Here is a 27,355-nt window from a genome sequence, read left to right as displayed (position 1 = left end):
AGGAGGGGGAGATGTAGAGATAGAAGGAAGAGTGTAGGAGGAAAGTGAATGGTGTGTGGAAGAGCAGATCCAAAGAGCTGGAAGGGAGAGAGTGAGAGTGGGTGTGAGAGTGAGAGTGGATGCTGAAGGAGCAGAAAGAGAGAGGAATAGGTGAGAAAGAGGAAATGATAGAGGTGGAGAAAGATACTGGACAGATATGGAAGAGATGAAGAGGTGGGAGAATGACAAGAAGGAGACACGGAAATGCTCAGAATGCTCTCAGAGATAGGGAAGTGGAATAGGGGAGAAGAAATGGAAGGCAGAGGGAGGTGAGTAGAAGGGCGAGAGAGAGATGTAGCAGAAAGCGAGCGTTGAGAAAGAGAGGAGAAACGAGTGAGCGAGAGAGTGAGATTGATGGAGAGAAGCGCTTGTGTCAGGTGCGCACGTGGCAGAGAGGGGGGGGGGCGGAAGCATCGGAGGATGAGGGAGGGATTGGAGAACTAGAGGAGAGGTGGGGAAAGTACAGGAAAGAAACAGGGAGCTGCACAGGAGGCTTTCTGAGATGGAAAAAGGTGGAAGGAAACAGAGGAGAGGAGATGGAAGGAGGAGAAGGAAGATGAGGAAGAGGGAGAGGGAGAGAGGTAGGAGAGAGCGAGCGTCAACGAGTAGAAGAGAAGGTAGCGAGTGAGGGAGCGGGGCTGAGACGAACCTGTGCGTGCCGCAGGTGTGGACGTGGCCGCGCTCCGAGTGCGAGAGCGACGCCGGCGTGCACGTGTGCCTGCAGCAGGTGCGCGCCGACCACGAGCTGCCGAAGCCCCTGGCGTCGTCTGAGCTGCCGCTGCGGCTGCTGTTGCCCTTCGGACGCGACCAGAGGGACCAGGCCACCGGTGAGTACCGCACCGCACCAACTGCGCTTTCAGAGGCCCAAAGGAATTCACACGCATTTTACAAGCTTTTGAGTGTAGTGCCTTGTGCGATTACATGATAGACTCAGACTCCTTTTGACCTAGCCATGTGATTCGACGATCGCAAGTCAGTAAGAAAATATAATTTACAGGGTGTCGCACTCAAACCTTCTTTATTCCAAGGACCCAAGAGAGAAAAAACCACAGTAGATACGACACTGAAAAAAAGCACCACATTGTAGAGCATATCAAAGAATTAAAATTCCCGCGTCAGAAGTGCCAAGTATCGTCGCCAGAGTGCAGCATGGTCGCATGAAGTGAAATGGCGACTCCACAGCAGCGCGCTCAAGCAGTAGTGTGGTTTGCAGAAATAAAATCGCCGATTACTGTGCAAAGAAATTATCGTCGTGTGTATGAATGTGATTCACCTGATGTGAAAACAATTAAGGAATGGTATAGGGAGTTTCTGGCAACAGGATGTGTTCTGAAACATTCTAGCGGTGCACGTTACGGAGTTTCAGAAGAGACAGTGGAGGACATCAGACAGAAGGCCTGAGTGGCCGAGCGGTTCTAGGCGCTACAGTCTGGAACCGCACGACCGCTGCGGTCGCAGGTTCGAATCCTGCCTAGGGCATGGATGTTTGTGATGTCCTTAGATTAGTTAGGTTTAAGTAGTTCTAAGTTTTCGGGGACTGATGACCTCAGAAGTTAAGTCCCATAGTGCTCACAGCCATTTGAGGACATCAGACAAACATTTCTCAGCAGCCTACGTAAGTCAATTCGTCAGGCATCTAGGCAACTTGATGTACCTCGATCAACACTGCATCTTGTAGTCACCAGCGTCTTCGTATGTGTGCTTACAAAGTGCAAATTCTGCAACATCTGGCGCTGAACGACAAACCATGCTGACAACAATTTGCTGAGGATATGCTGGGGCGTGTTGATATGGATGCCAACTTCCTGGAAAGATGTTTATTCTCAGATGAAGCAACCTATCATCTAGCAGGAAGGGTTAATAGGCAAATTTTTAGGATTTGGGGTTCGCAAATCCGCACGTTGCCATTGAACATGTTGCTGATAGCTCTAAACTAAACGTTTCGTGAGGGCTAATGCACTACAGGTTTGTCGGACCGTTCTTCTTTGAGGAACAAGCAGTCGGTAGGTCGGTGTATCTGGACATGTAGGAGCAGTTTGTGTACCCTCAGATACAAGATTTGCAACCCAACATCATTTTTCAACAATATGGAGCTCCTCCGCATCGGTCAACGGCTGTTCGCGAGTTCCTGGATAGGAAATTTCCCATTCGTTGGATCGGACGCGGAGGACCCATTGCCTGGCCACTGTGTTTACTCGACATTTCGCCACTTGATTTCTTCATGTGGGGATTCGTGAAGGACGGTGTGTATGTGACCAAAGTGGACGATATTCCTACGTTGTGACATAGTATCACTAATGCGATTGCAACAATAACAGAAGAAATGTTACAGAGAACTTGCCAAGAAATTGTATATAGACTCGATATTCTTCATGTTATAAATGGTTCACATGCGGAGGTGTATTGATGATAAATAAATAAATAAATTCTTTGGATACTCCACAATGTGGTGCATTTTTCACTGTCGTATCTACTATGGTTTTTTTCCTGGGTCTTTGAAATCAGGGAGGTTACAATGGGACGCCCTGTATTTTCTGCTCCACAAATTGACAGCACTGTCTCAGCAATGGCGTACCTTAATGTTATTGCCGTTCTTGAGTGTTAGCTGTGCTGGTTCAGTGAATAACTGCTAAAAGGCCTCGTCGTACTCTCATCAAAACTGTTGTTGTTGTTGTTATCGTGGTCTTCAGTCCTGAGACTGGTTTGATGCAGCTCTCCATGCTACTCTATCCTGTGCAAGCTTCTTCATCTCCCAGTACCTCTTGCAGCCTACATCCTTCTGAATCTGCTTAGTGTATTCATCTCTTGGTCTCCCTCTACGATTCTTATCATCCACGCTGCCCTCCAGTACTAAATTGGTGATCCCTTGATGCCCCAGAACATGTCCTATCAACCGATCCCTCCTTCTAGTCAAGTTGTGCCACAAACTCCTCTTCTCCCCAATTCTATTCAATACCTCCTCATTAGTTATGTGATCTACCCATCTAATCTTCAGCATTCTTCTGTAGCACCACATTTCGAAGGCTTATATTCTCTTCTTGTCTAAACTATTTATCGTCCATGTTTCACTTCCATACATGGCTACACTCCATACAAATAGTTTCAGAAACGACTTCCTGACACTTAAATCAATACTCGATGTTAACAAACTTCTCTTCTTCAGAAACGCTTTCCTTGCCATTGCCACTCTACATTTTATATCCTCTCTACTTCGACCATCATCAGTTATTTTGTTCCCCAAATAGCAAAACTCCTTTACTACTTTAAGTGTCTCATTTCCTAATCTAATTCCCTCAGCATCACCCGACTTAATTCGACTACATACCATTATCCTCGTTTTGCTTTTGTTGATGTTCATCTTATACCCTCCTTTCAAGACATTGTCCATTCCGTTCAACTGCTCTTCAAAGTCCTTTGCTGTCTCTGACAGAATTACAATGTCATCGGCGAACCTCAAAGTTTTTATTTCTTCTCCATGGATTTTAATACCTACTCCGAATTTTACTTTTGTTTCCTTTACTTCTTGCTCAATATACAGATTGAATAGCATTGGGGAGAGGCTACAACGCTGTCTCACTCCCTTCGCAACCACTACTTCCCTTTCATGTCCCTCGACTCTTATAACTGCCATCTGGTTTCTGCACAAATTGTAAATAGCCTTTCGCTCCCTGTACTTTACCCCTGCCACAGAGTATTCCAGTCAACATTGTCAAAAGCTTTCTGTAAGTCTACAAATGCTAGAAACGTAGGTTTGCCTTTCCTTAATCTTTCTTCTAAGATAAGTCGTAGGGTCAGTATTGCCTCACGTGTTCCAACTTTTCTACCGAATCCAAACTGATCTTCTCCGAGGTCGGCTTGTACGAGTTTTTCCATTCGTCTGTAAAGAATTCGTGTTAGTATTTTGCAGCTGTGACTTATTAAACTGATAGTTCGCTAATTTTCACATCTGTCAAAACCTGCTTTCTTTGGGATTGGAATTATTATATTCTTCTTTAAGTCTGAGGGTATTTCGCCTGTCTCATACATCTTGCTCACCAGATGGTAGAGTTTTGTCAGGACTGGCTCTCCCAAGGCTGTCAGTAGTTCTAATGGAATGTTGTCTACTCCCGGAGCTTTGTTTCGACTTAGGTCTTTCAGTGCTCTGTCAAACTCTTCACGCAGTATCATATCTCCCATTTCATCTTCGTCTACCTCCTCTTCCATTTCCATAATATTGTCCTCAAGAACATAGCCCCTGTATAGATCCTCTATATACTCCTTCCACCTTTCTGCTTTCCCTTATTTGCTTAGATATGGGTTTCCATCTGAGCTCTTGATATTCATGCAAGTGGTTTTCCTTTCTCCAAAGGTCTCTTTAATTTTCCTGTAGGCAGTATCTATCTTACCCCAAGTGAGATAAGCCTCTATATCCTTAAATTTGTCCTCTAGACATCCCTGCTTAGCCATTTTGCACTTCCTGTCGATCTCATTTTTGAGAAGTTTATATTCCTTTTTGCCTGCTTCACTTACTGCATTTTTGTATTTTCTCCTTTCATCAATTAAATTCTGTATCTCTTCCATTACCCAAGGATTTCTACTAGCCCTCGTCTTTTTACCTACTTGATCCTCTGCTGCCTTCACTATTTCATTCCTCAAAGCTATCCATTCTTCTTCTACTGTATTTCTTTCCCCCATTCCTGTCAATTTTTCACTTATGCTCTCCCTGAAACTCTGTACAATCTCTGATTTAGTCAGTTTATCCATGTACCATCTCCTTAAATTCCCACCTTTTTGCAGTTTCTTCAGTTTTAATCTACAGTTCATAACCAATAGATTGTGGTCAGAGTCTACATCTGCCCCTGGAAATGTCTTACAATTTAAAATCTGGTTCCTAAATCTCTGTCTTACCATTATACAGTATAATCTATCTGATACCTTCTAGTATCTCCAGGATTCTTCCATGTATACAACCTTCTTTCATGATTCTTGAACCAAGTGTTAGCTATGATTAAGTTATGCTCTGTGCAAAGTTCTACCAGGCGGCTTCCTCTTTCATTTCTTAGCCCCAATCCATACTCACCTACTACGTTTCCTTCTCTTCCTTTTCCTCCGGTCGAATTCCAGTCACTCATGACTATTAAATTTTCGTCTCCCTTCACTACCTGAATAATTTCTTTTATCTCATCATACATTTCATCAATTTCTTCATCATCTGCAGAGCTAGTTGGCATATAAACTTGTACTACTGTAGTAATCGTGGGCTTCGTCTCTATCTTGGCCACAATAATGCGTTCACTATGCTGTTTTTAGTAGATTACCCGCACTCTTATTTTTTTATTCATTATTAAACCTACTCCTGCATTACCCCTATTTGATTTTGTGTTTATAACCCTGTAGTCACCTGACCAAAAGTCTTGTTCCTCCTGCCACCGAACTTCACTAATTCCCACTATATCTAACTTTAACCTATCCATTTCCCTTTTCAAATTTTCTAACCTACCTGCCCGATTAAGGGATCTGACATTCCACGCTCCGATCCGTAGAACACCAGTTTTCTTTCTCCTGATAACGACGTCCTCTTGAGTAGTCCCCGCCCGGAGATCCGAATGGGGGACTATTTTACCTCCGGAATATTTTACCCAAGAGGACTCCATCATCATTTAATCATACAGTAAAGCTGCATGCCCTCGGGAAAAATTACGGCTGTAGTTTCTCCTTGCTTTCAGCCGTTCGCAGTACTACAACAGCAAGGCCGTTTTGGTTAGTGTTACAGGGCCAGATCAGTCAATCATCCAGACTGTTGCCCCTGCAACTACTGAAAAGGCTGCTGCCCCTCTGCCCCTCTTCAGGAACCACACGTTTGTCTGGCCTCTCAACCCTCCGTTGTGGTTGCACCTACGGTACGGCGATCTGTATCGTTGAGGCACGCAAGCCTCCCCACCAATGGCAAGGTCCATGGTTCATCAAAACTGTATATCTTCAATTTCAAAGGAATTCCAATGGGAATAGCAATTTGACATGCTAGCAACGAAACAGTTCTTCTTCACATAAAACTGTCGTCACTGTACCATTTCCATGCTTGTGGTTATACGAATCATATAAATGAGTCGTATAATATTTTTTAAAAAAACTGTTTATATCAAACTCCCTGAGAATTTTGTCGTTCAGAGGTATCGTTTTATGTGGAAGTTCGTGTTCACATTTTTCAACGCCATTTACAAATAATGTTCAAACATCTTCTGTTATATCTTCTTTCGACTTATTTGTCCAGAAAGTATCGTTTCATTTGTATCACAAAATTGCATTGCTGCCGAATTCCGCAAGACCACAAACATCAAATAAACCGAAGTACAAGACAAGCACATCTTTTCCACAGTGAGCCTGCAACTACATAGTATTTTCACATGGTGTGAGTTTAGAAGGTAGCACTTTCGAAAAACTGAGTGTCCTACAGCTTTGCAGCTTTAAATGTAAATATTTTACAGTAATAAGCATCCTTCCAAATTTTTGTCTCATTAAAGATTTATGTATTCCTGTTCGCGTTTTTATTATAAATATAATTACATAGTATTTTTTTTGTTTTGACTTTAGCTGATCTCAAGCCAATTTCTTACTTGAAAATAATGAAATTAATTACATTTTAATTATTTTGTTTTACGGAAAAAAATTAGTCTCCAAAGTTTAACTAAAATAAAAAATGAATAATGGCTTCGCTATTTTACATCAAATAGCCACAATATGAGGTTTAGAAAAAGTGGCAAATTGACAATGGTGAACAAAATTTGGAATAAAACAAATTTTTAAATATGAGATATCAAACAAACACAGAAAGATTACGAATTATTATTACGTTATGATGTAATGCTTCTACATTCGTTGGAAATCTTATTTTCAAATATGAGATATTTATAAAAAGACTTACACAGTGTAACATGAAAGCCTTGTGTTCAGAATTATTATTACTGAAATGTTTGGAATAAATTGTTATATTAATATAAGACTGGTCCTGTATGAATAATGTGTGTGTATAAAAACGGAAGTAACTAAACGAGAACTGTAAATAAAGAGTGTCACAGCGGTGAGAAATTGCAGACATATTACCTCAACACAAGTGATAAATTTTTGTCAGCTACTGGGAATGTACGATGAATTAAATTTTTCTTCTAAATAAAGTAACACAACGCCCAGTTTCATTGGAAACTGTGTTCATTGTGACTGCAAGACACTGTATTACGAATTCGTAGTCCGTATGCACCAAAGAAAAAATGAAAGGACTGGTTCGTTTTCTGCACCATAAAGGCAGTAAGGCTACGGACATTATTTGTGGAATGCAGCTGTATAACTTAATGAATGAAAATTTTAAGCGTAGCTAAATGGATTTGAAAGTGGGCGTTTATCTGATTGTGACGAAGAGCGTTCGAGTAGACCATTCATTTAGAAAACGGGCCGGGAAATTGAGACAGCTGATCGAATGGTGTGCCAGAACAGATGTTATTTTGCGTTAAATGACTGTTAGCCACGAATCAGCATTTACAATCGTCCACGGATCTCTAAATTATCACAAAGTTTGCCCTCGTTGGCCACAGTTAACTGACAGGCAAACACAAACAAGATGTTTGGAGATGGTGAAATTACATTTAAGGCGTTTTGAAAAGGAAGGAGAAGACTTTCTCAGTCGCACAGTAACAGTCGATAAAATTGGGGTTCATCGCTAAGAAGCACACCGTAAACAGCAGAGCATTGTGCGGAGGTTCGAGTCCTCCCTCGGGCATGTGTGTGTGTTTGTCCTTAGGATAATTCAGGTTAAGTAGTGTGTAAGCTTAGGGACTGATGACCTTAGCAGTTAAGTCCCATAAGATTTCACACACATTTGAACATTTTCAACATTGTGTGGAAACTTCCATCTGCACCTACAGCAAAAACTTTCAAAAGCCGAACTTCTGCGGGGAAATTGATGATGACAGTGTTTTGAGATTAGAAATGTCGACTGCTGATTCACTATACTCCTGTAGATCAAATACCGAGAAGTGACAGCCACTGCGAGATCTGAAAGACACGATCAAAACAAAGACTAGAGGTCTTCAACGACGTGGGATTTGCTCCCTGGTGCAGCAGGCAGTCTATGGAGATACCCAACACTGTGGCCACCTACTATCGTGGCTCCTACAAGAGGTGCAATGTTCACCAGGAGAAGTTTATTGTATTGTATTGTATGACAAACTGCCTATTGGCTTCTGTCTCGGGTTCTTCGGCCGACGTTCATCTAATGATTTTTCTGACGTTTCGCCAGCACGAGTGGCTGGCATTGTCAAAGCTTCACCCTCCATTGCCGGTGGTGAACTGGAGCCGAGCTGTTTTTTTTTTTTTTTTTTTAACTATTCATTTCCGCTCCTGAAGGGAGGCGGATGGGCTGCTGGAGAGCTTGTTGCTCTATTGGGGCCAGAGATGAGGGTATTACATTTTTTCCTTTTCTTTATTTATTTTGTACTTATTGCTAACTTACATACTAATTACTGTTTTCCCAAAACAGTGTTTGGCAGTTTACAATTGTTTTGTTATCTTACAGACTAGTTACATTGTTTTGTTATCTTACAGACTAATTACAATTTTTACAATTTTTGAGTTGTAGAAGTCAAATAGAATTGGAGATGGAGCTAGTAGTAGAAATGAAAATAGAAAAATAAAAACAAAAATACAAAAGAATACAAAAGTCAGGGCGACAGTGGAGGCGTGTTTATGTGCCGTATTGTTGCTATCGATTCGGTAAGGTTTATGGTGGCGGGCGGTCGGGGTTCAATGCCTGGAGGTGTGGGGGGGGGGGGTAGGAGTGTCGTTGTTCTGTATGTGTAATTGTCTTGCGTGTTCGTGTTGGTGTATAGTGTCAGGGAAGGTGTGGAGGGTGTTGTTTATGATTGTTCTTGGTGGGTAAGTGTATTTGTGTTTGGGTTTGTTTCTGTGTCTGGGTCTGTGGGTGTATATTGTGTGTAGGTCAGGTCGGGAGGTGAGGGTGGTTTTCCCATAGCGGGCTCTCAGGATGGCTAATCTTGTTTGGACTGGGGTGACTTTTGCTTCCTCAAAGACCTCTTGTCTGGGGGTGGAGGGTGGGAGTCGTAGTATGCTGCGAAGTATTCGCCTTTCGGTGCGAAAGATTCTTTCTGCTTGGGTCTTGGAGATGCAGGCGAGAGGCGCTGCCGCGTATTCAAATAGTGGGCGGACAAAGGTTTTATAGGTGTTTACGGCTGTCTTATCATTGCAGCCTGTAAACTTGCCTTGTACCCGCCGTATGAGTTGTTGTCGTTGACGGGCTTTACTCAGGGTCTCCTTGATGTGGTTGCTTAGGTTGAGATACTTGTCAAGGTGGACGCCTAGGTATTTTGCGTTGGAAGAGGGGAGGAGCTGGGTGCCCCACAGCGTGAGGGAGATGTGGTCGGGATTTTGATTTTTCTTTTTGTGTATGTTGCGATGTTTAAATAGGATGAGTTGGGTTTTGGTGGGGTTGGGTTTGATGCGCCATTGTCGCATCCAGTCTTCTAGTTTTGTCAGGTAGGTCGCTGTCTGGTTGTTGATGGTGTTTATCGAGGGTCCTGAATTCCAGTATGCTGTGTCGTCTGCGTATAATTGGAGTTGTTCGGTGGTTCTTGTCAGGGTGGGGATGTCAATGGTGTACAGGGAGTAGAGCAGGGGGGAGATAATCCCACCCTGGGCTACTTCTGCTTCGGGACGGAAAGGGGATGAGGTGGTTTGGTTGATGTGGATTTGGCAGCATCTGTCGTTTAATAGGGTTTTGATTAGTCGTACTGTCTGCGGTGGGAAGCCTGTCTTAAGCAGTTTGTATAAAAGTCCGTCATGCCAGATTTTGTCGAATGCTCGCTCGATATCCAGAAAGATAGCGAGCGTGCACTGTCCAAGGTTCTGGTGTCTTGTTATGTCTGATGTGAGTCGGAGAAGGGGATCATTGGTGGAGTGGAGTTTTCGGAAGCCGGACTGGAGGTGAGGGATGAGTTGGAGCTTGTCAGTAAAGTGTGTGAGTCTGTCTGTAATTATTCTTTCGAAGGTCTTGCGGAGGACGTCAAGGAGGGATATGGGGCGATAGGATTTGGGGTCTGATTTAGGTTTGCCTGGTTTGGGGATCATGACGACTTTGGCGGATTTCCACGCTGTGGGGATGGTGTTGTGGGAGAGGCAGAAGTTGAAAAGGAGGGACAGGAGGGGGATGATGGTGTTGAGGGGACAGTTGCGGAGGTGAAGACGCTGTATCCCGTTCTCGCCAGGGGCTGAGTTTCTGCCTGAGAAAATGGCCTTTTTAATTTCTCTGTCGGTAATTACATTCTGCAGTTTAATTTCTTCTTCTGTGGGGGCGGTGGGGGAGACGAGTAGCAGGGGGAGTTCTGTAGTAACTGTGTGGTGGAATGGCTCGATAAAGAGGGGGTCCTGTGGGAATTTGTGGGTGTCTTCTAGGATGGTTTTGAAGGCTTCTGCTACTTGTGTGGGGTCGGTGGTGGGGGAGTCGTCTACGTTTAGTTTGAATGTCCTGTCAGTATTTTGTCCCGTGAGTGTCTTGAACTTGTTCCAGAATTTGCGTCCTTGTCTGTAGTCAAGTTTGGAGCAGGTTTCGTCCCATTGTTTTTGTCGGTGCTCAGAGGTGAGTCGTTTAATTTCGTTGTTTAGTCTGTTCCAGATTGTTTTAAGGTCGGGGTTTCTGTTTTTGTTGATTTCGCGGTAGAGCTTTCTTTTTTCTCGGATCAGTCTGAGTATTTCGGGGGGAAGGTGCGGTTTGAAGGAGGCGATGGTTTTGGTGGGGATGGCTGCGTCGATGGCTGTCTTGATGGTGTCTATTATTCTGTCATTGATGTGGTTAAGGTCGTCGGTGTCGGTAATGGTTAGTGGGGCCAGTAGGTTGTTGTTAATGGTCTCTTTGTACTTTGCCCAGTCAGCTTTGCTATGGAGTTTTATAGTTCGGGATGTTGGAGCTGGGGGAGGGGGGTTGATGGCAGTGGTGCTGAAAAGGATGGGTAGGTGGAGGCTGGTGAGGGTGTCGCCTATTGAGTACTGGGTGATGGTATCAGAGAGGGAGGGGCTGTATAGGATGTGATCGGGGAGGGAGCAGCCGTTGTGTCCTAATGAAGGTGAAGGTATTAATAGGAAGTCTTGTCGCGTTTTCGATGGTGAGGAAGTCAAGTAGGTCGGTTCCATTTTGGTTGTGTCTGGTGTCTCCTAGTAGTTCATGTCTTGCGTTCAGGTCAGTTAGTAGGAAGTATTCTTTAAAGGTTGTTAGGTAGCGGAGGAAGGATCTTGGAAGTGGTGTATTTGGTGGGTTGTATAGGCAGGCTATGATGAGGCGTCTACGTCTGGGGCGGGGTATGGATATCATGACTGCCTCTAGATGTTGATATTGAGGTGGGAGTGGGACTTCTTGGGTGGCCAGGGTAGTCTTGGTGTATATGGCAACACCGCCTCTGCCGTCAGGTCGGTGTTTGGCGTAGTGGTCGTAGTTGCGGTTGAGTCTCATATTGTCGGTAGGTTTGGTCCAGGTCTCTGCTAGTCCAAGGATGTCAATGTCGTTTCTGCAGAGGCAGTCGTTGAGGAGGGCTTTGCGGCTGTGGATGCCTTCTATGTTGACAAAAAGGAGGTTGGTGGGTTCTCTATTGGGGTGTACTGCCATGAATGGGATTGGGGGGGGGGGGGGGGGATGAGGGTCGCGGGCGCAGACTATATGTACCTGGCGCGCCAACGTCCGAGGGCTTCTCCGCGGTCATTTCCGGTGCGGTTCTCCTCTTGCTACCTGCGACGGTCGTTCGCTGCAGTACGGGAAGCCAGGATCCGTTGACCTTAAGGCTTTCCTCTTTCTTGTTCAAACTGTTCGCGTGTTTTTGTATTTCTACAGCTTCTCTGAACAAGCGCGTGTGATAATGCTTCTCTACAGCCAGAACTTCCGTGTCGGCGAATTTTATTACGTGGTCGGACTCATTCAGTGCGTGCTCTGCCACGGCCGATTTCTCCACCTGCCCCAACCTGCAATGTCGCTTATGCTCTTTGATCCTGGTGTTGATGGATCGTCCAGTCATTCCGACATAAACTTTTCCGCATGTGCATGGTATACGGTATATTCCCGACATTGCAAGTGGGTCTCTTTTCTCCTTCGCCGATCTAAGACACTCTCTGATCTTCCTTGTCGGTTTGAAAATCGCCTTTACGCCATGTTTGCGCAATATACGGCCGATTCTGTCCGTCACTCTGGGAATGTATGGCAGAAAGGCCGTACCCGACCTTTCTTTTTCTGGTTCCTTACTTCGCCGAGTGTTTGGCTCTGTTACACTTCTAATATAATTTGTGGAGTACCCATTGCTCCTCAGGACAGTTTCCAGGTGTTGCATTTCTCGTTTGAGGTGTTGCGGCTCACATATTCGTCCTGCTCTCGTTACGAGCGTACTAATCATGCCTCTTTTCTGGCTCGGGTGGTGGTTTGACAGTTTGTGCAGGTAGCGGTCCGTGTGTGTCGGTTTTCGATACACGCTGTGTCCCAGGGTTTCGCCGTCCCTTGTGACCAGCACACCTAGAAATGGCAGTTTCTTGTCCTTTTCTACTTCCATGGTAAATGTTATGTTGGCATGGAGGCTGTTCAAGTGTCTTAGGAAGTCACCGAGCTGTTCTAAACCATGGCTCCACACCACGAAAGTATCATCGACGTACCTGTACCACACCTTAGGTTTGCAAGTCGCCGAGTCCAGTGCGTGTGCTTCGAATTGTTCCATGAAGAAGTTGGCCACCACTGGACTGAGAGGACTACCCATGGCGACGCCTTCCAGCTGTTCGTAGAAATCGCCATTCCACGTGAAATAGCTCGTGGTGAGACATGCATGGAAGAGCTTTCTGATGTCCTGCGGGAAAATGGAGACGATGTGCTCCAGAGCGTCACTGAGTGGCACTTTCGTAAAGCCCGGAATGATCCCTATGATAGAAAGGTCGCTGTGTATATCGCCTCAATTAACTGAAAGATTTCGATGAATTCCTCTTGAAATTAGTGACGAATTTGGCACCCAAGTTTAATAGAAGTGAGTTCATTTTAATCTGTGCTGTAGTAACGCAGTAGCTACTACAGGATTTATGTCCTTCGATGTTAAAAACTCATCAAATATGTACCCATTATGGCGAAACAAGCACTGTATCACTGAGATATACCAGAGGAGAGCAAGTGTGCCGGAACTTACGTCTGTTCACTGCTACGAGCGCCACGTCATCATAACGTGCCTGCACGTAGCATACGAAGTATTGCGCCATAATCTAAGAGTGAAATTAAAAATTAACATAACTTTTCCAAACTTTGTCAATGTATGTTTCAGTATAGTAATGTTAACATTGTGAAGTCTCAGAATGATCTAATGAATATGTTTCACTAAATAAATTATTTTAAGACAAAAAATACGCGGCGCTAAATAATGCAGCTAGAAAGCTACGAATTGTTCAGAGAGTGCAAATGTACGTCACAATCAAATGTTACAAGTCTCAAGTTGATCGGAGCAATATTTTGGTCAAATTCGGCATTTTTACGAAAATTTGAAGGCGCTAAATATTAGACTCGAAAAGATGAAAATTCGTAAGTAGCCTCAGTTTGATATAAAAACATTAACTATGTGACTCCATTACGCTACCTCTATTAGTTTTCAACTTACTCACTAAAAACTAAATTTGGAACATAAACATCCTTATTCACAATAGATTAATTATAATCTGTGTTTGTTATAGAAAGTTCTAACTAAAACACTCGATTATATTGGTGAAAAATGCAGTTGTACCAAATTTCAAGACTTTAATGTAAACAACAATCCTCAAAGGGAATCTTAAAGAGACAGTTCAGAGGTCATTTTCTGCTGTTGGTTCCGTTCTAAAAATTGTAGCCGGCAAAGTAAAATACAGTCGAGCTAAAACTTTTTCAGTAACCAAAGCCAAGTTAACTTCATTCATGTAAAAACTAAAGAGATTGTAAACTGTTAAACGACAGACTTATTAATTAATACATGTCCGAAAAAGGAGGCATTTAGGTGCTGCTACCTGTGCCTTGAGCAGTTGATGGCAGATGTTCCGTTCAGCGGTCCGCTGCGCCCATATATAAATACAGCCAGAGGAGCAGTGGCCTTTTTATTGTTATTATCAGCAATACTATTATGTTTGTGCTTGTGAACTACTACAGAATATATCTATCGTTTAGAACTCAAAACGTTTATTTATAGTCATAGTTCCTGATCCCACTGACTAAATAGCAAGTAGGAATATTTTCTTTCAGTGAGCAGAAGAATAATGTGGATTTGCAGACTGGAAATTATGGATAGTATGTTCTCCATCGCTTTCTGGCTGGCCGCAAAAATAGTTTTCCGGCTCTTGTAAACGGCGAAGTTTTTTTTATATTTATTTCTTTTAATTCACCCGCCGCCCTACACTATTACAACGATTATGCCTAGCTGAGACAATCTTACATGCACACTATCTGAACAGCATTTCTGGCGAGAAGAGTCTGGAAGATCTTTAATATAAATCCAGAAGCAATGTAACACACGAGGTACACACGCTGGGGTCATGAGAGATGGTGATATACGGTAAAGTCCGTCACTGATCACTAAGAATATCGAAAATTACTACGAAAGCAGACAGATTGCATGGCAGACGCAAACCTATTCGAGTCCATACTGACAAATAAAACATAATTAAAGTCAAATTTTACTAATTCAGTGGTCAATAAAACCTAAATATTTTTGTCACAGGCCCTAAATAAAATACTTTAATTTATCAAGGTTGTCTCCATCCGGATAAGGTTGTCTCTCCGGATGCATGTCTCCATCTTCCAAAATTGCTCCACCGAAGAAGACGAAAATACATTTCCTTCTTTCGTATGCGTTTCAGATACATAAACGATGTATAGGAAAATAAATGGGAGTGGGCGTAGAAACGTAAAAATAATTTCAATCACTAGATAGATTCTACATCGAATATGCGAAATAAGTGTCTCGTTTTCTCGAAAATGTTTGTCGTGGGTCTGTAAGAAAGGTCTCAGGACGAATACACAGAACTAATAGACGTAGTTCACTGATGTCAGTTTGTTGTAGAGTTATGAAAGATATTTTGTGTTTGCGATTGGTATGGAACTGAGCTTACTCCTTACTTTCAGGAGCTAATGGGGAACAAATTTATAGAAGAAACGTGTCGGCAGGGTCCATGCCATCGCCTAGCAAACAAAATCTGTATTCACGTTTGGACTGAAGACTGCTTAGCAAACAGAAATCTGTACTTGGTTCTTAGTGACGAATCATTGAGAGAAGCGAATGCAGTATACAGTGTACTTCAAACAATTATGATATGACCGTTGCTGTTCACAATACATATCCTGTAAGTTGTGAACTGACAGACATCGGTTGAAGCTCTCTGAGGTTGGTGTGTCCTGTATAACCCAAGAAGGCTGCCGCTTCTTTTCGTGCATCATTCATTGCTGTAAAGAAAAAAAAACACACTTTTCGCAACTGTTTCGTTATTTAAATAATTTTACTGCCTAGGTTTCTGATTATTATTTCAATTTCATCAACACAATCGGTGTGCGACACATACAAATACATCTAATATCATATTTATTAATCGGCACACACATCAATAATTGATATTACATATCGTACAAGTTTTTGTATACAGACTGTAAAAATACCACTTTTGAGAAACGTTTCCACCTCAGTCTGTTTCGTGGTTGACGGAGGGCATATCCTCCTTTTGGGAACAGTCTTTTACAAGCTGACGATGTGGCTTAACTATTCAGATATTTAAGTGTAGTGTTTTGTAGCTTTGGATAGCTAATACCGATTATGTGATTCGACACTTCTAATGGACCTTGTTTAAGATCGAGAAGGCGGTTTTTCATTTGGCTGTGTTGTGTCCCAGTTTGCAATGTATTCTTTTCTGGTACTATTTTATAATGTTCATTACATTAATCGAATTTGTTTTTGTTTTTTTTTTTTTTCTTTTGCTGTATTGTGTCAACATTCTGCTCATCCTCACTCATAGTCGTTTGAACACCTGCAAGCAAATCCTGGACAGTTTTGATTGCCATCGGAAATGCTAAAGCATCTTAATAGCGTATGTTCTTGAAACTTTGATCAACAACGTTAATATGGCTAATTTGTTAAAAATTCTGTTGGCACGAATATTGTTACAATGTTGCTCTTCAAATTCTCTCGAATAGCCTATGTTGGTTGGTTGCATACCCGCCAGGTTAGCCGAGAGCGCTAATGCGCTGCTTCCTGCTCTCGGGTAGGCACGCCGGCCCCGGATCGAATCCGCCCGGCGGGTTAACGACGACGGCCGGTGTGCCGGCCAGCCTGGATGTGGTTTTTAGGCGGTTTTCCACATCCCCTAGGTGAATACCGGGCTGGTCCCCACAACTCGCCTCAGTTACTCAGTTACACGGCTCGCAGACATTTGAACCCTTTCGTACTATTCCATGGATTACACTAGTCGCAGACAGTTGGGGTACACCAATTCCATCCCGGGGGGGGTACGGACGGGGTGGCGGCAGGAAGGGCATCCGGCCACCCTTTCCACCGACATTGCCAAATCCAATTAATCATGCCGACCCTGCCTAACTGTGGGAAAAGGCACAAGCGAAAGAAAGAAAGACAGCCTACGTTGGTTGCATGCCAGATACTGTATTTCGATAGTCAACGTCGGTACTAGTTATTGCGATTATAGTATTGCATCCAACGTAGTTTCCTACCCAAATTATACGAATAGCCACTTCTATAGGCCGCGGAAAGTCACAAATGTCTTCTAGATCAGTGATCATCAAACTGCGGACTAAGGGCCGCATGCTGCCCCAACCAAACCTTTCGGCCCGTGGTTCTCAGCCATACTCCTATTTCATAATACGAGGGCATGGGGAAAGTATGCCTCTGAATTTGCTATGTGAAAAGACTTAGACCTTTTTAAATAAAACATCTTTATTCTTCATGTCTACACCTTTATTTCTCAACAGTCACGCTGGTGACGAACACATTTCCCCCAACGAGAGACCAGTTTGTTGATACTGCCACTGTAGACTGTTTAATTTTGTTGACGGGGCCACAACCTCACCTCTGCTTGTACCACTTCATCGCTATCACTGTGAAGTACGCGAAGGTATTCTGTAAGTTCTGGAAACAGATGGGAATCTAATGGGGCCCAGTCGATGACAGACCTAAGGCGTCGGGCTGTTGCCGATGTTGCAGCGCTCGTGTGTGGTCTCGTATTTTCATGTTGAAGGAGAGGGTGCTCCATGTGTGGAAGAACTCTTCGATTTCGAATCTCGATTACAACACGCTGTTTCTCACGCACCTACGTAGTTACGTTACGCACCGCTATGTTACGCGCTACAATTCTGAGCCCTCTAGCGGCAGAGGGCTGCAAATATGTAGAAATACGAATAAAGATGTAGAATGTTAATATTTAAAAAGATTTAGTGTTTTCACGTTAACAAATTCAGAGGCATTTCTTTTCAGCACGCCTTCGTAATGTGCACTAGCAACTGACAACCGAATCCACAAACGTTAACTGCTGTTAAGTACTTCTTAAGGGTGTGGTTTTCCTGCTTTGTAACAAACGAAAATACAATAAAATTTTGAGATGTGCTTACTTCTAATTGATATTGATGAATTCTGCTGTGGATTGAGTAAAGTTGGCCTCTTTCGCAGGGGCAGAGGGGTAAATAGCATAGCCACTGTAGGGTTAGAGGAATAAGGGGAATGTTTTATTGTTTGTCTGCCAGTACCCCAGTACCGTTAACTCATAAGTGTACGCGACTCGTACCGATCAGCTGCCGTGGTATAAATTTCAAACGGGAGTAACGTGGATTCGTGAAGACATGGTAAAAAAAGCTTTAGAGGAATTCTTTTGTTATTTAAATAGTATAAATCCTAAAATCCAGTTTACCATGTACATGGAGAAAGACAATGCAATATCCGTCTTGGATGTCTTCGCTATGAGACAGACTGATGGCAGCTTGAAACATAAAGTCTTTCGGAACGTTACACATAATGACAGATACTTGCATAAGGATTCCAATCATCACCCACAACAGAAAAGAGGAGTAATTAAAAGTCTAGTGGACAGAGCGAAAAGGATTTGTGCGCCGAGTTAAAACATCTAAAGCAGGCTTTTGAGAAGAATGGGTAATTTAATAAGGAAATAGTTTTGCGACCGAATAACAGGAGGCCTAAGGACAACGATAGGACACGGCGATGGAAGAACACTGTTTCTCTACCCTTCATCAACAAAGTAACGGATCAAATCGGCAAGATTTTAAGTAAACATAACGTTCGACCGATTTTCAGACCAACTAAGACAATAGACCAAGCACTTCGTTCCGTTAAGGATAAACGTCCCCCTCTGTCTGCAAGTGATGTATACAAGATTCCGTGTACGTGTGGTAAGGTCTACATTGGAACTACAAAGAGAAGTGTGAATACACGGTTGAAGGAACATAAAAGTCTTTGCCGGCTAGGGAAAACAGACAAGTCAGCCTTGGAGGAACATGCTCTTCAGTCGGGTGATAAAGTAGTGAAATTTTCGGGAACTGAAGTTTTATGTAGTAAGACGAACTATTATCTACGGCTATATAGAGAAGCCATCGAAATATATAAATATGGGGATATTTTAACAGAAAAGAGGAAGCTATGAAACTCAGCGACATATGGACAGTGCGGTTACAGAATCGATGAGAAGTTTTTATCTTTGACGTACTATGATCGATAGTTATATTTGATACTTGACAAGGTTTATCTCCGCTATCACGTGAAATCCAGACCACGCCCACTTTCCACGGTATTTAGGCCGTTCTTCGACGTCCGACTCGTCAGTCGGCAAGACGAAGCACAACCAGGAGCACCTCCGAAGATGCCCAACGTAGCTTTGAACGAAACGTCAAGGATACAAGAGATCCATGGACCACGGTCATACATCCCGGAAAAATTCTCGGCAGCTGAAACATCCGGTCGTGAAAGCCTTCATTGTATGACTTCATTGCCGGCCGGTGTGGCCGAGCGGTTCTAGGCGCTTCAGTCTGGAACCGCGCGACCGCTACGGTCGCAAGTTCGAATCCTGCCTCGGGCATGGATGTGTATTATCCTTAGGTTAGTTAGGTTTAAGTAGTTCTAAGTTCTAGGGGACTGATGACGTCAGATGTTAAGTCCCATAGTGCTCAGAGCCATTAGAACCATCTTTTATGACTTCAGTATCGACTTGAAACATCCATGTTTAGACTCTCTGCATCGATATTTTGTAGATATCGGTGATCATTGAACATTCCTAGTTTTTACCATTATGCACAACAATATGTTTGTCAGCAATGCTAGAGAATGGGCTAATAACCCGAAATCCGGATCGCAGAAAAAATATATTTTGTGAAACAAGTGGCAAAAAATGGTTTGTCTGTAACTGTTTCATCAAATACCCGGAGTGAAATCAAAGAAATTATAGTTGTTGTAAGCACTGCCCTTTGAAGACTTTGCAACTAGACGTATCATTTCTAAAATTCTTGTATAATCGTGTGAAAGTAGACTCTTTCGCCAGAAGATGATGAGTATGGTGCTCGTCGAAACGTCAGGATATGTCAACAGTAAACATCAGGCACGAAACGCGAGAGCTTTTTTTCCATGTTTGTACAATCGTCTTTCAGAGGCCAAGTGATTTATAAAATACTACCCATGATTTCACTGAAACTTTGACTTCGTTAGAATGTGCTAGCGGAGGGCCCCTGTGTATGAGGAAACAGGAGGGAAACAATTCACGGACGGGCAGAGGGCCACTCCTGTACACACGGTGTTGCGTAACAAGCAAGGACGAGGTCCACTTTCTCCGCTCACGGCGAGTTTCACACACACACAAACTGCCGTCTGGTGTTACCCGTCACAGCGATTCGTCACGAGTTACGTTTACTATAATTTATTTAATTTTGAGTTAGTCCCTTGTAAATTCCGAATACTTAGTACCGTAGCAATTTTCCATCATTCGCTTTTCATTAATGTCACACTAAACTTGATTCATGGGATTACTCACATCTACCGCTAGGGTTTCAGAAACACCACCTTACAATTGTAGGCCTATAAACCAAAAAAAATAAAAAATCTGTGTACATCAATGGATAGACACATACCCCACCTTCTCTTCGAATCCCACCGTCGATTGTGGTTGTCTTATGGTATTTGAAAACTGTCAGATGTATATTCTAATTCTTGCCATTCATGCACCGGCATGTCGCGGTAGCCAAAAGCGAATGCACACGCTATCCTTGTGGAAAACATAATTCTGACAGTAATGGTAATAGAATCGAGCTTGACCAGGCGAATGAATGGTAGATGGATCAAAGAAGTGCTATACTGGACCCCTAGAGATAAGAAGAGACCGATGACAGTATAATGGGACATGCGTTCATGGCATTAGAAAAACCTGTAAAACAACATGGATGCACATACCTGAAAGCCAAACGCAGTGAGGATTCTACACTGAAGCGCCAAAGAAACTGGTATAAGTACGCGTATTTAAATACAGATATATGTAAACAGGCAGAATACGGCGCTGCGGTCGGCAACGCCTATATCAGGCAACAAGAGCCTAGCGCAGTTGTTGGATCGGTTACTGCTGCTACGACGACAGGTTATCAAGATTTAAGTGAGTTTGAACGTGGTGTTACAGTCGGCGCGCGAGCGATGGGACACAGCATCTCCGAGGTAGCGATGAAGTGGGGATTTTCCCGTACGGCCATTTCACGAGTGTACGGTGAATATCAGGAATCCGGTAAAATATCAAATATCCGACATCGCTGCGGCCGGAGAAAGATCCTGCAACAACGGGACCAACGACGACTGAAGAGAACCGTTCAAAGTGACAGAAGTGCAACCCTTACGCAAATTGCTGCAGATTTCAATGATGGGCCGTCAACAAGTGTCAGCGTGCGAACAATTCAACGAAACATCATTGATAAAGGCCGTCGGGACCGAAGGCCCACTCATGTACTCTTGATGAATGCATGACACAAAGCTTTACGCCTCGCCTGGGCCCGTCAACTCCAACATTGGATTGTTGATGAGTGGAAACATGTTACCTGATCGGACGAGTCTCGTTTCAAATTGGACCGAGCTGATGGACGTGTACGGGTATGGAGACAACCTCATGAAGCCCTGCATGTCAGCAGGAAACTGTTCAAGTTGGTGGAGGCTCTATAATGGTGGGGCGTGTGCAGTTGGAGTGATATGGGGCCTCTGATACGTCTAGATACGACTCTGACAGGTGACACGTACGTAAGCATCCTGTCTGATCAACTGCGTCGTTTCATGTCCATTGTGCATTCCGACGGACTAGGGCAATTCCAGTAGGGCAATGCGACACCCAACACGTCCGGAAGTGTTACAGAGTGACTCCAGGAACACTCTACAGAGTTTAAACACTTCTGATGGCCACCAAACTCTCCAGGCATGCACATTGTTGAGCATATCTGGAATGCCTTGCCACGTGCTGTTCAGAAGAGATCTCCACTGCTCGTACCCTTACGGATTTATAGACAGCCCTGCAGGATTCGTGGTATCAATTCCCTCCAGCACTACTTCAGACATTAGTCGAGTCCATGCCACGTCGTGCATGCGGCACTTCTGCTTGCTCGCGGGGGCCCTACACGATATTAGGCAGGTGTACCAGTTTCTTTGGCTCTTCAGTGTAGAAGAAGCCGTTATCCAACAGTAAATGTCAAATGGTTCATAAAATGCTGGCTGATGATGATGATGATTATGATTATGATGACGATTTTGAGATTAATACAATCAAATCATTAACACATAACTTGTATTTTGCCTGAAGCTAGTTTCACCTACAGTGAAAACTGCTTTACCTGACTGAATTGAATTACAGTGACTGTACGCCTCTGGGGTTTAGGTAATTGCCTGAAAGGCTATTCTGACGCGAATCGACAGTTCCTAGGTGCTTATTGCCAGGGGACATTGCTGTGTGCCCTGTCTCGTTAACTACAACACTAGGTAGAAGTTTATTCCCCTGTTGGGAAATGGATGTGAATGTACCATGCACATGCATCTTCAGTCGTCTTGAAACAGTAAGTAGTGTTGAGGATGGCGAGAGGTATATATTAATTTTATGGAAGGGGGAAGAACAGTTCCCAAGAAAATGAAGATCAAAACTGTGTTCATTAATCACCAAATATACTGATACTGACACTTCAGAATTGGTACTTACAGAATTTTCTTAACTGAGCGGATATTCTTTGTATGGCATTTCGACATATTATGTTGCTGTCAGGCAGGTAACGTTCAGTTTACGATTGGCTGATAACACGACAAAAAACATGATAGGCTGAAAGTACAGATTTACAGCGCTGGGGTGCACTTGCCAGTACATAGTATATTCTGACCTCCTTCAGACAGACACCGAATTTCATAATTGATGCCTTGTCTCAGGAACCGTGACCCTTTTGTTGTAATAAATAAATAAACCCCGTGTGGATCACAACTTTTTATTTACTCACAACCGGTTTCATTCTGCGCTGCAGATCGTCATGCGGCGGCCTACCTGAAGATGATCTGCATGGAGACTAAAAATCGGCTGTCGGTAAATAAAAATAGTGACCCAGACGGTATCTATTTATATATTTATTTGTAAGATACTGAATCCATACGTTCGTATGTGTTTGTGTGTGTGTGTGTGTGTGTGTGTGTGTGTGTGGAGCGACAGCGGCTACGTTCTGTGTAACTGATTCTACGAGCCACTGAAAGCGTTAAGGAGCTGTCCTGACACATGAACTCTCAACCGCCCCTCGGCAGACATTGATCGGAATCGGGTCCAAGACAGTGACGGCGACCCAGTTGTGCTCAACGGTATCGAGGTCAAGTGGCTCACAGTCTGAGTCAAAGTAGCTGTTATTGACAGCTAGCGCGCCTGACTGCCCCCACCAGTAACACGGCAGTGTCGGCCCCCACTGTGTTTCATTTCCGCAGCGCAAAGGCTTGTGCCTGCCAGTCCTCAGTAACCCTTTGCAGCAGGAGATTGGTGTCATTTACATGACGATGTACACTAAGAGAGACGCATAGCGGAGACACTTTGTACATCTTAACCACGCGTGAATTTCAGATCTTTTAGGTGAGATTTGTATGAGATAGTCTTTAAAGAGATTTTCTCTCGCTGCGAAAAGCTCTGGTCGCTGTCTTAAGGCGCGGATCCAGTGAGGGACGGGGTCGTAGGGGTCAAGACTCTCCCATCCACAAAAAGCACAAGAAGCACCGATGCAAACAAATTATTATGATTATATTGAACCATTGCATACTGGCACAGAATGCCTAGAGAAAACACTCGTTCAAAATGGCTCCAAGCACTATGGGACTTAACATCTGAGGTCATCAGTCCCCTAGACTTAGAAATACTTAAACCTAAGCAAGTCTTCTGGTCCAGACTGTATACCAATTAGGTTCCTTTCAGAGTATGCTGATGCATTAGCTCCATACTTAACAATCATTTACAATCGTTCGCTTCAAGAAAGAACCGTACCCAAAGACTGGAAAGCACCACATGTCACACCAATATAAATCAGTCTAATCTAAAAGCCGTAAATTCAACTAAGTACCTAGGTATTACAATTACGAACAACTTAAATTGGAAAGAACACACAGAAAATGTTGTGGGGAAGGCTAACCAAAGACTACATTTTACTGGCAGGACAGTTAGAAATTGTAACAGATCTACTAAGGAGACTGCCTGCATTACGCTTGTCCGTTCTCTTTTAGAATACTGCTGCGCGGTGTGGGATCCTTACCAGATAGGACTGACGGAGTACATCGAAAAAGTTCAAAGGAGGACAGCACGTTTTATATTATCGCGAAATATGAGGGAGAGTATCACTGAAATGATACAGGGTTTGGGCTCGACATCATTAAAAGAAAGGCATTTTTCGTTGCAGTGGAATCTTCTCACGAAATTCCAATCAGCAACTTTCTCCTCCGAATGCGAAAATATTTTGTTGACACCGATCTACATTGGGAGAAACGATCACCACGACAAAATAAGGGAAATCACAGCTCGTGCGGAAAGATATAGGTGTTCGCTCTTCCCGCGCGCTATACGGGATTTGAATAACAGAGAATTGTGAAGGTGGTTCGATGAACCTTCTGCCACGCACTCAAATGTGATTTGCAGAGTATCGATGTAGATGTGTATGTAGATGTCATGGCTCTCCAGGAGACCAGTGAGGCCTACCTCGCTGCCCTCATGTCTCGTGCCGTCCAACATCGAGCCACTGTCATATCCGAATCCTCCCTGAATCTCGATAGCATTATTAGACCAAACGACCAAATGTAGAACCACAATGATGCCCCTTCCAATTGTTTTCAAGTGTTGATAACGCTGTTTCAGGTGAGTACAAGGCATCTCCGCGTCCTTCAGCGATCACCTGACATCGACGCTGTCCGTGATCCTTATAGCATATACCCTATACCAGGCTGGTAACAACACTAATGTACTCTGGTGGTCGTTCAAACTGTCACAGAGAATTCCAAGTCTGATTATTTACGGTACATGCCAACTGATGGTTTGTACGTGTACAAAGTTACAGTGACATCCGGCCATGTCTTTTGCGTGCTTCATATTTCTTGTCAGACAGTGTTTAATTATATATAATTTGTGTGCTAAAATATAATAATATATTATATAGTATAATTTATTGGTGTTGTTGTTATCGTGGTGGGAGGGGGCTGGGGAGACGGTGAAAAACTGTGACTCCCTCCAAAATCGGATTATGGATCTGGGTCTGTACTTGTCGCGGCAATGCTGCTGCTTTGGACTTTAAACGTAAGATGACAGTTAATTTAAATGAAATTATAGGAGATCACGTGAGCAGCCACATACCTGTGGAACGTTCCTCAAAACATTCTGAAGCCATTCCAGAGCTTTAGAGTGACGCATTGTCCCTTGGTTGAAGTATATGATTCCTGAGGACTGATGTAGGTAAACATGGTTACGCATTATCGATCAGCAGATTTTTGTAGCGTTTGCGGGTGGTGAGGAACAATGTCAGACGTACTAGAGGGCCCATTTCGAGTCCTGTAAATTCCCCACGCGACAATACTTCCACTTCCTGCCTAAGCGGCGCCATGTTGGCGTGTGAGATGTATGCTGCGTATAGCTATAAGAAAAATGATATTCACGTCATTTATCTGCACCCACAAGTCCTTTTCCCGTATCTGCGGATATTAAAATATTATAAATTTGTAAATTTTACAATTTTCCCCGCGAACTGAATGTCATTGTGAAGCGGCAGCCACCGAGCCGAGAGGACACGCAGCAGAGCAGTAGCAGCAACACTTGTTTGATAAACTGTAAATTAATTTAGTCTTTGTTTTTGGCTCACGCGCTTCTTCAAAGAAGTGAACTGTACGTGTGTATTTTACTGTGTAGACTAGTGGTTAGAAAATTAATCGTAGTTTTTGTTTTTGCGTAAGTCTTGTGAATATCCTTGTGCAAGGCTGCTTCCTAGTGTAAATTTCCCCGTCGCCAGAAACTCCGCCACGCGACCAAGTTTTAATTTTGTGCTAGTAGACAGCACACAGTTTAGATCAGTGCATTCTAGTTTGAAAATCTGTCTCGCGCAGTAACTTTTCGGCAAACAGGATTTCTAATAACAGGTATATGTAAATAAATCAACTTCAGTAGAGAAATCTGTTTCTGTTTCATAGCTTGCGGTCTCAGAGTACAGTGAGAAATCTGCATAGCAATTTTTAGTGTTACTTTATTCTCCGTTGGTATATTTTCAAACTCAGTAGCGACATTTGAGACCTTACATTACACACAGTACGATACAGCTGGGGACTATCCTCGTTGTGAGCGGATACAACCAGAGTTGGCTGCTGTCCATAAACAGCTGGAAGTTGCGTTGGCTACCGTCGACAAGCTTCTAGCTAATGCTCAAAGTAGCGGTGACATCGGGGCACCAGTGACGAGACCTGCGACACCTTTGGTACCATTGGAATCCCCTGGTGACTCGGACGTCGCAGCGGCTTCCGATACGCAACATCTGACCGATCCGTCCTGACTCCAGAGTGGCTGGCAGACAGTGGTGGGTTCGCGTGTCACTGGGATGAAGGCGAATGAGGGAGCAGGTCGTGCGGCTGGTTCCCTACGTCTTAGCAACAGGTACGAGGTAGTACCCAGTGTTGATGATAACTCTCCTATTGGGCCAGCGGTCGATTTTCCTGCCCAGTCCTGACAATTACAGAGGGTGGGTATGCTAGTCATTGGGAGCGTCAATGTTAGGCGGGTGATGGAGGCCCTCAGGGAGACAGGAGACAAGGCGGGAAAGAATTCCAGTGTGCATTCGGTATGTTTGCCGGGAGGTCTCATCCGTGATGTGGAGGAGGTCCTGCCGGCGGCTGTCGAGCTCACTGGGTGCAAGCGGCTGCATGTAGTGGCACATGCCGGCACGAATGACGCCTGCCGCTTGGATTCTGAGGCCATCCTCGGCTCGTTTCGGCGGCTGGCTGATTTGGTGAAGGCAACTAGCAACGCGCGCCGGGTGCAGGCTAAGCTGTCTATTTGTAGCATCGTACCCGGGGCTGATCGCGGTCCTCTGGTTTGGAGCAGAGTGGAAGGTATAAACAAGAGGCTCAGACGACTTTGCGACGCTATCGGATGCGAATTTCTCGACCTCCGCCATAGGGTGCAGAATTGTAGGGTTCCCCTTAATAGGTCAGGCGTGCACTACACGCAGGCAACGGCTACTAGGGTAGCGGAGTACGTGTGGCGTGCACATGGGGCTTTTTTAGCTGAGAGAAAAGACTATTTGCCTGTTACTTCATCCACAGCGACCTCTGAGAATCTTAGTAAACTGCAGGAGCATCCAAGGAAAGTTCCCAGAATTAGTATCGCTTACTGAAGGTTATAATGCACAGATAGTATTGTAAACAGAAAGCTGGTTGAAACTAGACGTCAATGACAACGAAATCCTAAGTTCAGATTGGAATGTTTGTCGTAAGGATAGGTTAGTCGCCAATGGTGGCGGCGTGTTTATTGCAGTAAAAAATTCGATAAAATGTAGCGAGGTTATCGCGGATTTCGAACGTGAATTAATCTGGGTAAAATTAAGTATCAAAGAACGGTCAAAAATGGTGATCGGGTGCTTTTATAGACCACCTGGGTCAGGACCTGTAGTTGTAGAGCGCTTCAGACAGAACTTGCAAAATATCATTAGTAATTTCCCTGATCATGGCATTGTAACAGGGGGTGACTTCAACTTACCAGGTATAGAATGGGAGTGTTATGCCATCAAAACTGGAGCCAGAGA

The 27,355-nt window shown here is 43.8% G+C and overlaps 1 protein-coding gene across 2 annotated transcripts in view; it reads left to right on the top strand.

Annotated features, from left to right (window-relative positions):
- LOC126253102 (uncharacterized) overlaps positions 1-27,355 on the top strand; it is a 365,804-nt gene that overhangs the window by 282,882 nt on the left and 55,567 nt on the right. For both annotated transcript variants that reach the window (XM_049954208.1, XM_049954207.1), the window contains exon 8: positions 704-866. In XM_049954208.1, coding sequence (XP_049810165.1) covers positions 704-866 — 163 coding nt within the window. The remainder of the gene's footprint in view (positions 1-703; positions 867-27,355) is intronic.

This window comes from Schistocerca nitens, chromosome 4, assembly GCF_023898315.1.
Source record: "Schistocerca nitens isolate TAMUIC-IGC-003100 chromosome 4, iqSchNite1.1, whole genome shotgun sequence".
Classification (NCBI taxonomy): domain Eukaryota; kingdom Metazoa; phylum Arthropoda; class Insecta; order Orthoptera; family Acrididae; genus Schistocerca; species Schistocerca nitens.
Note: the sequence above shows the minus strand (reverse complement) of the source record. Positions and strands in the feature narration are given on the sequence as shown.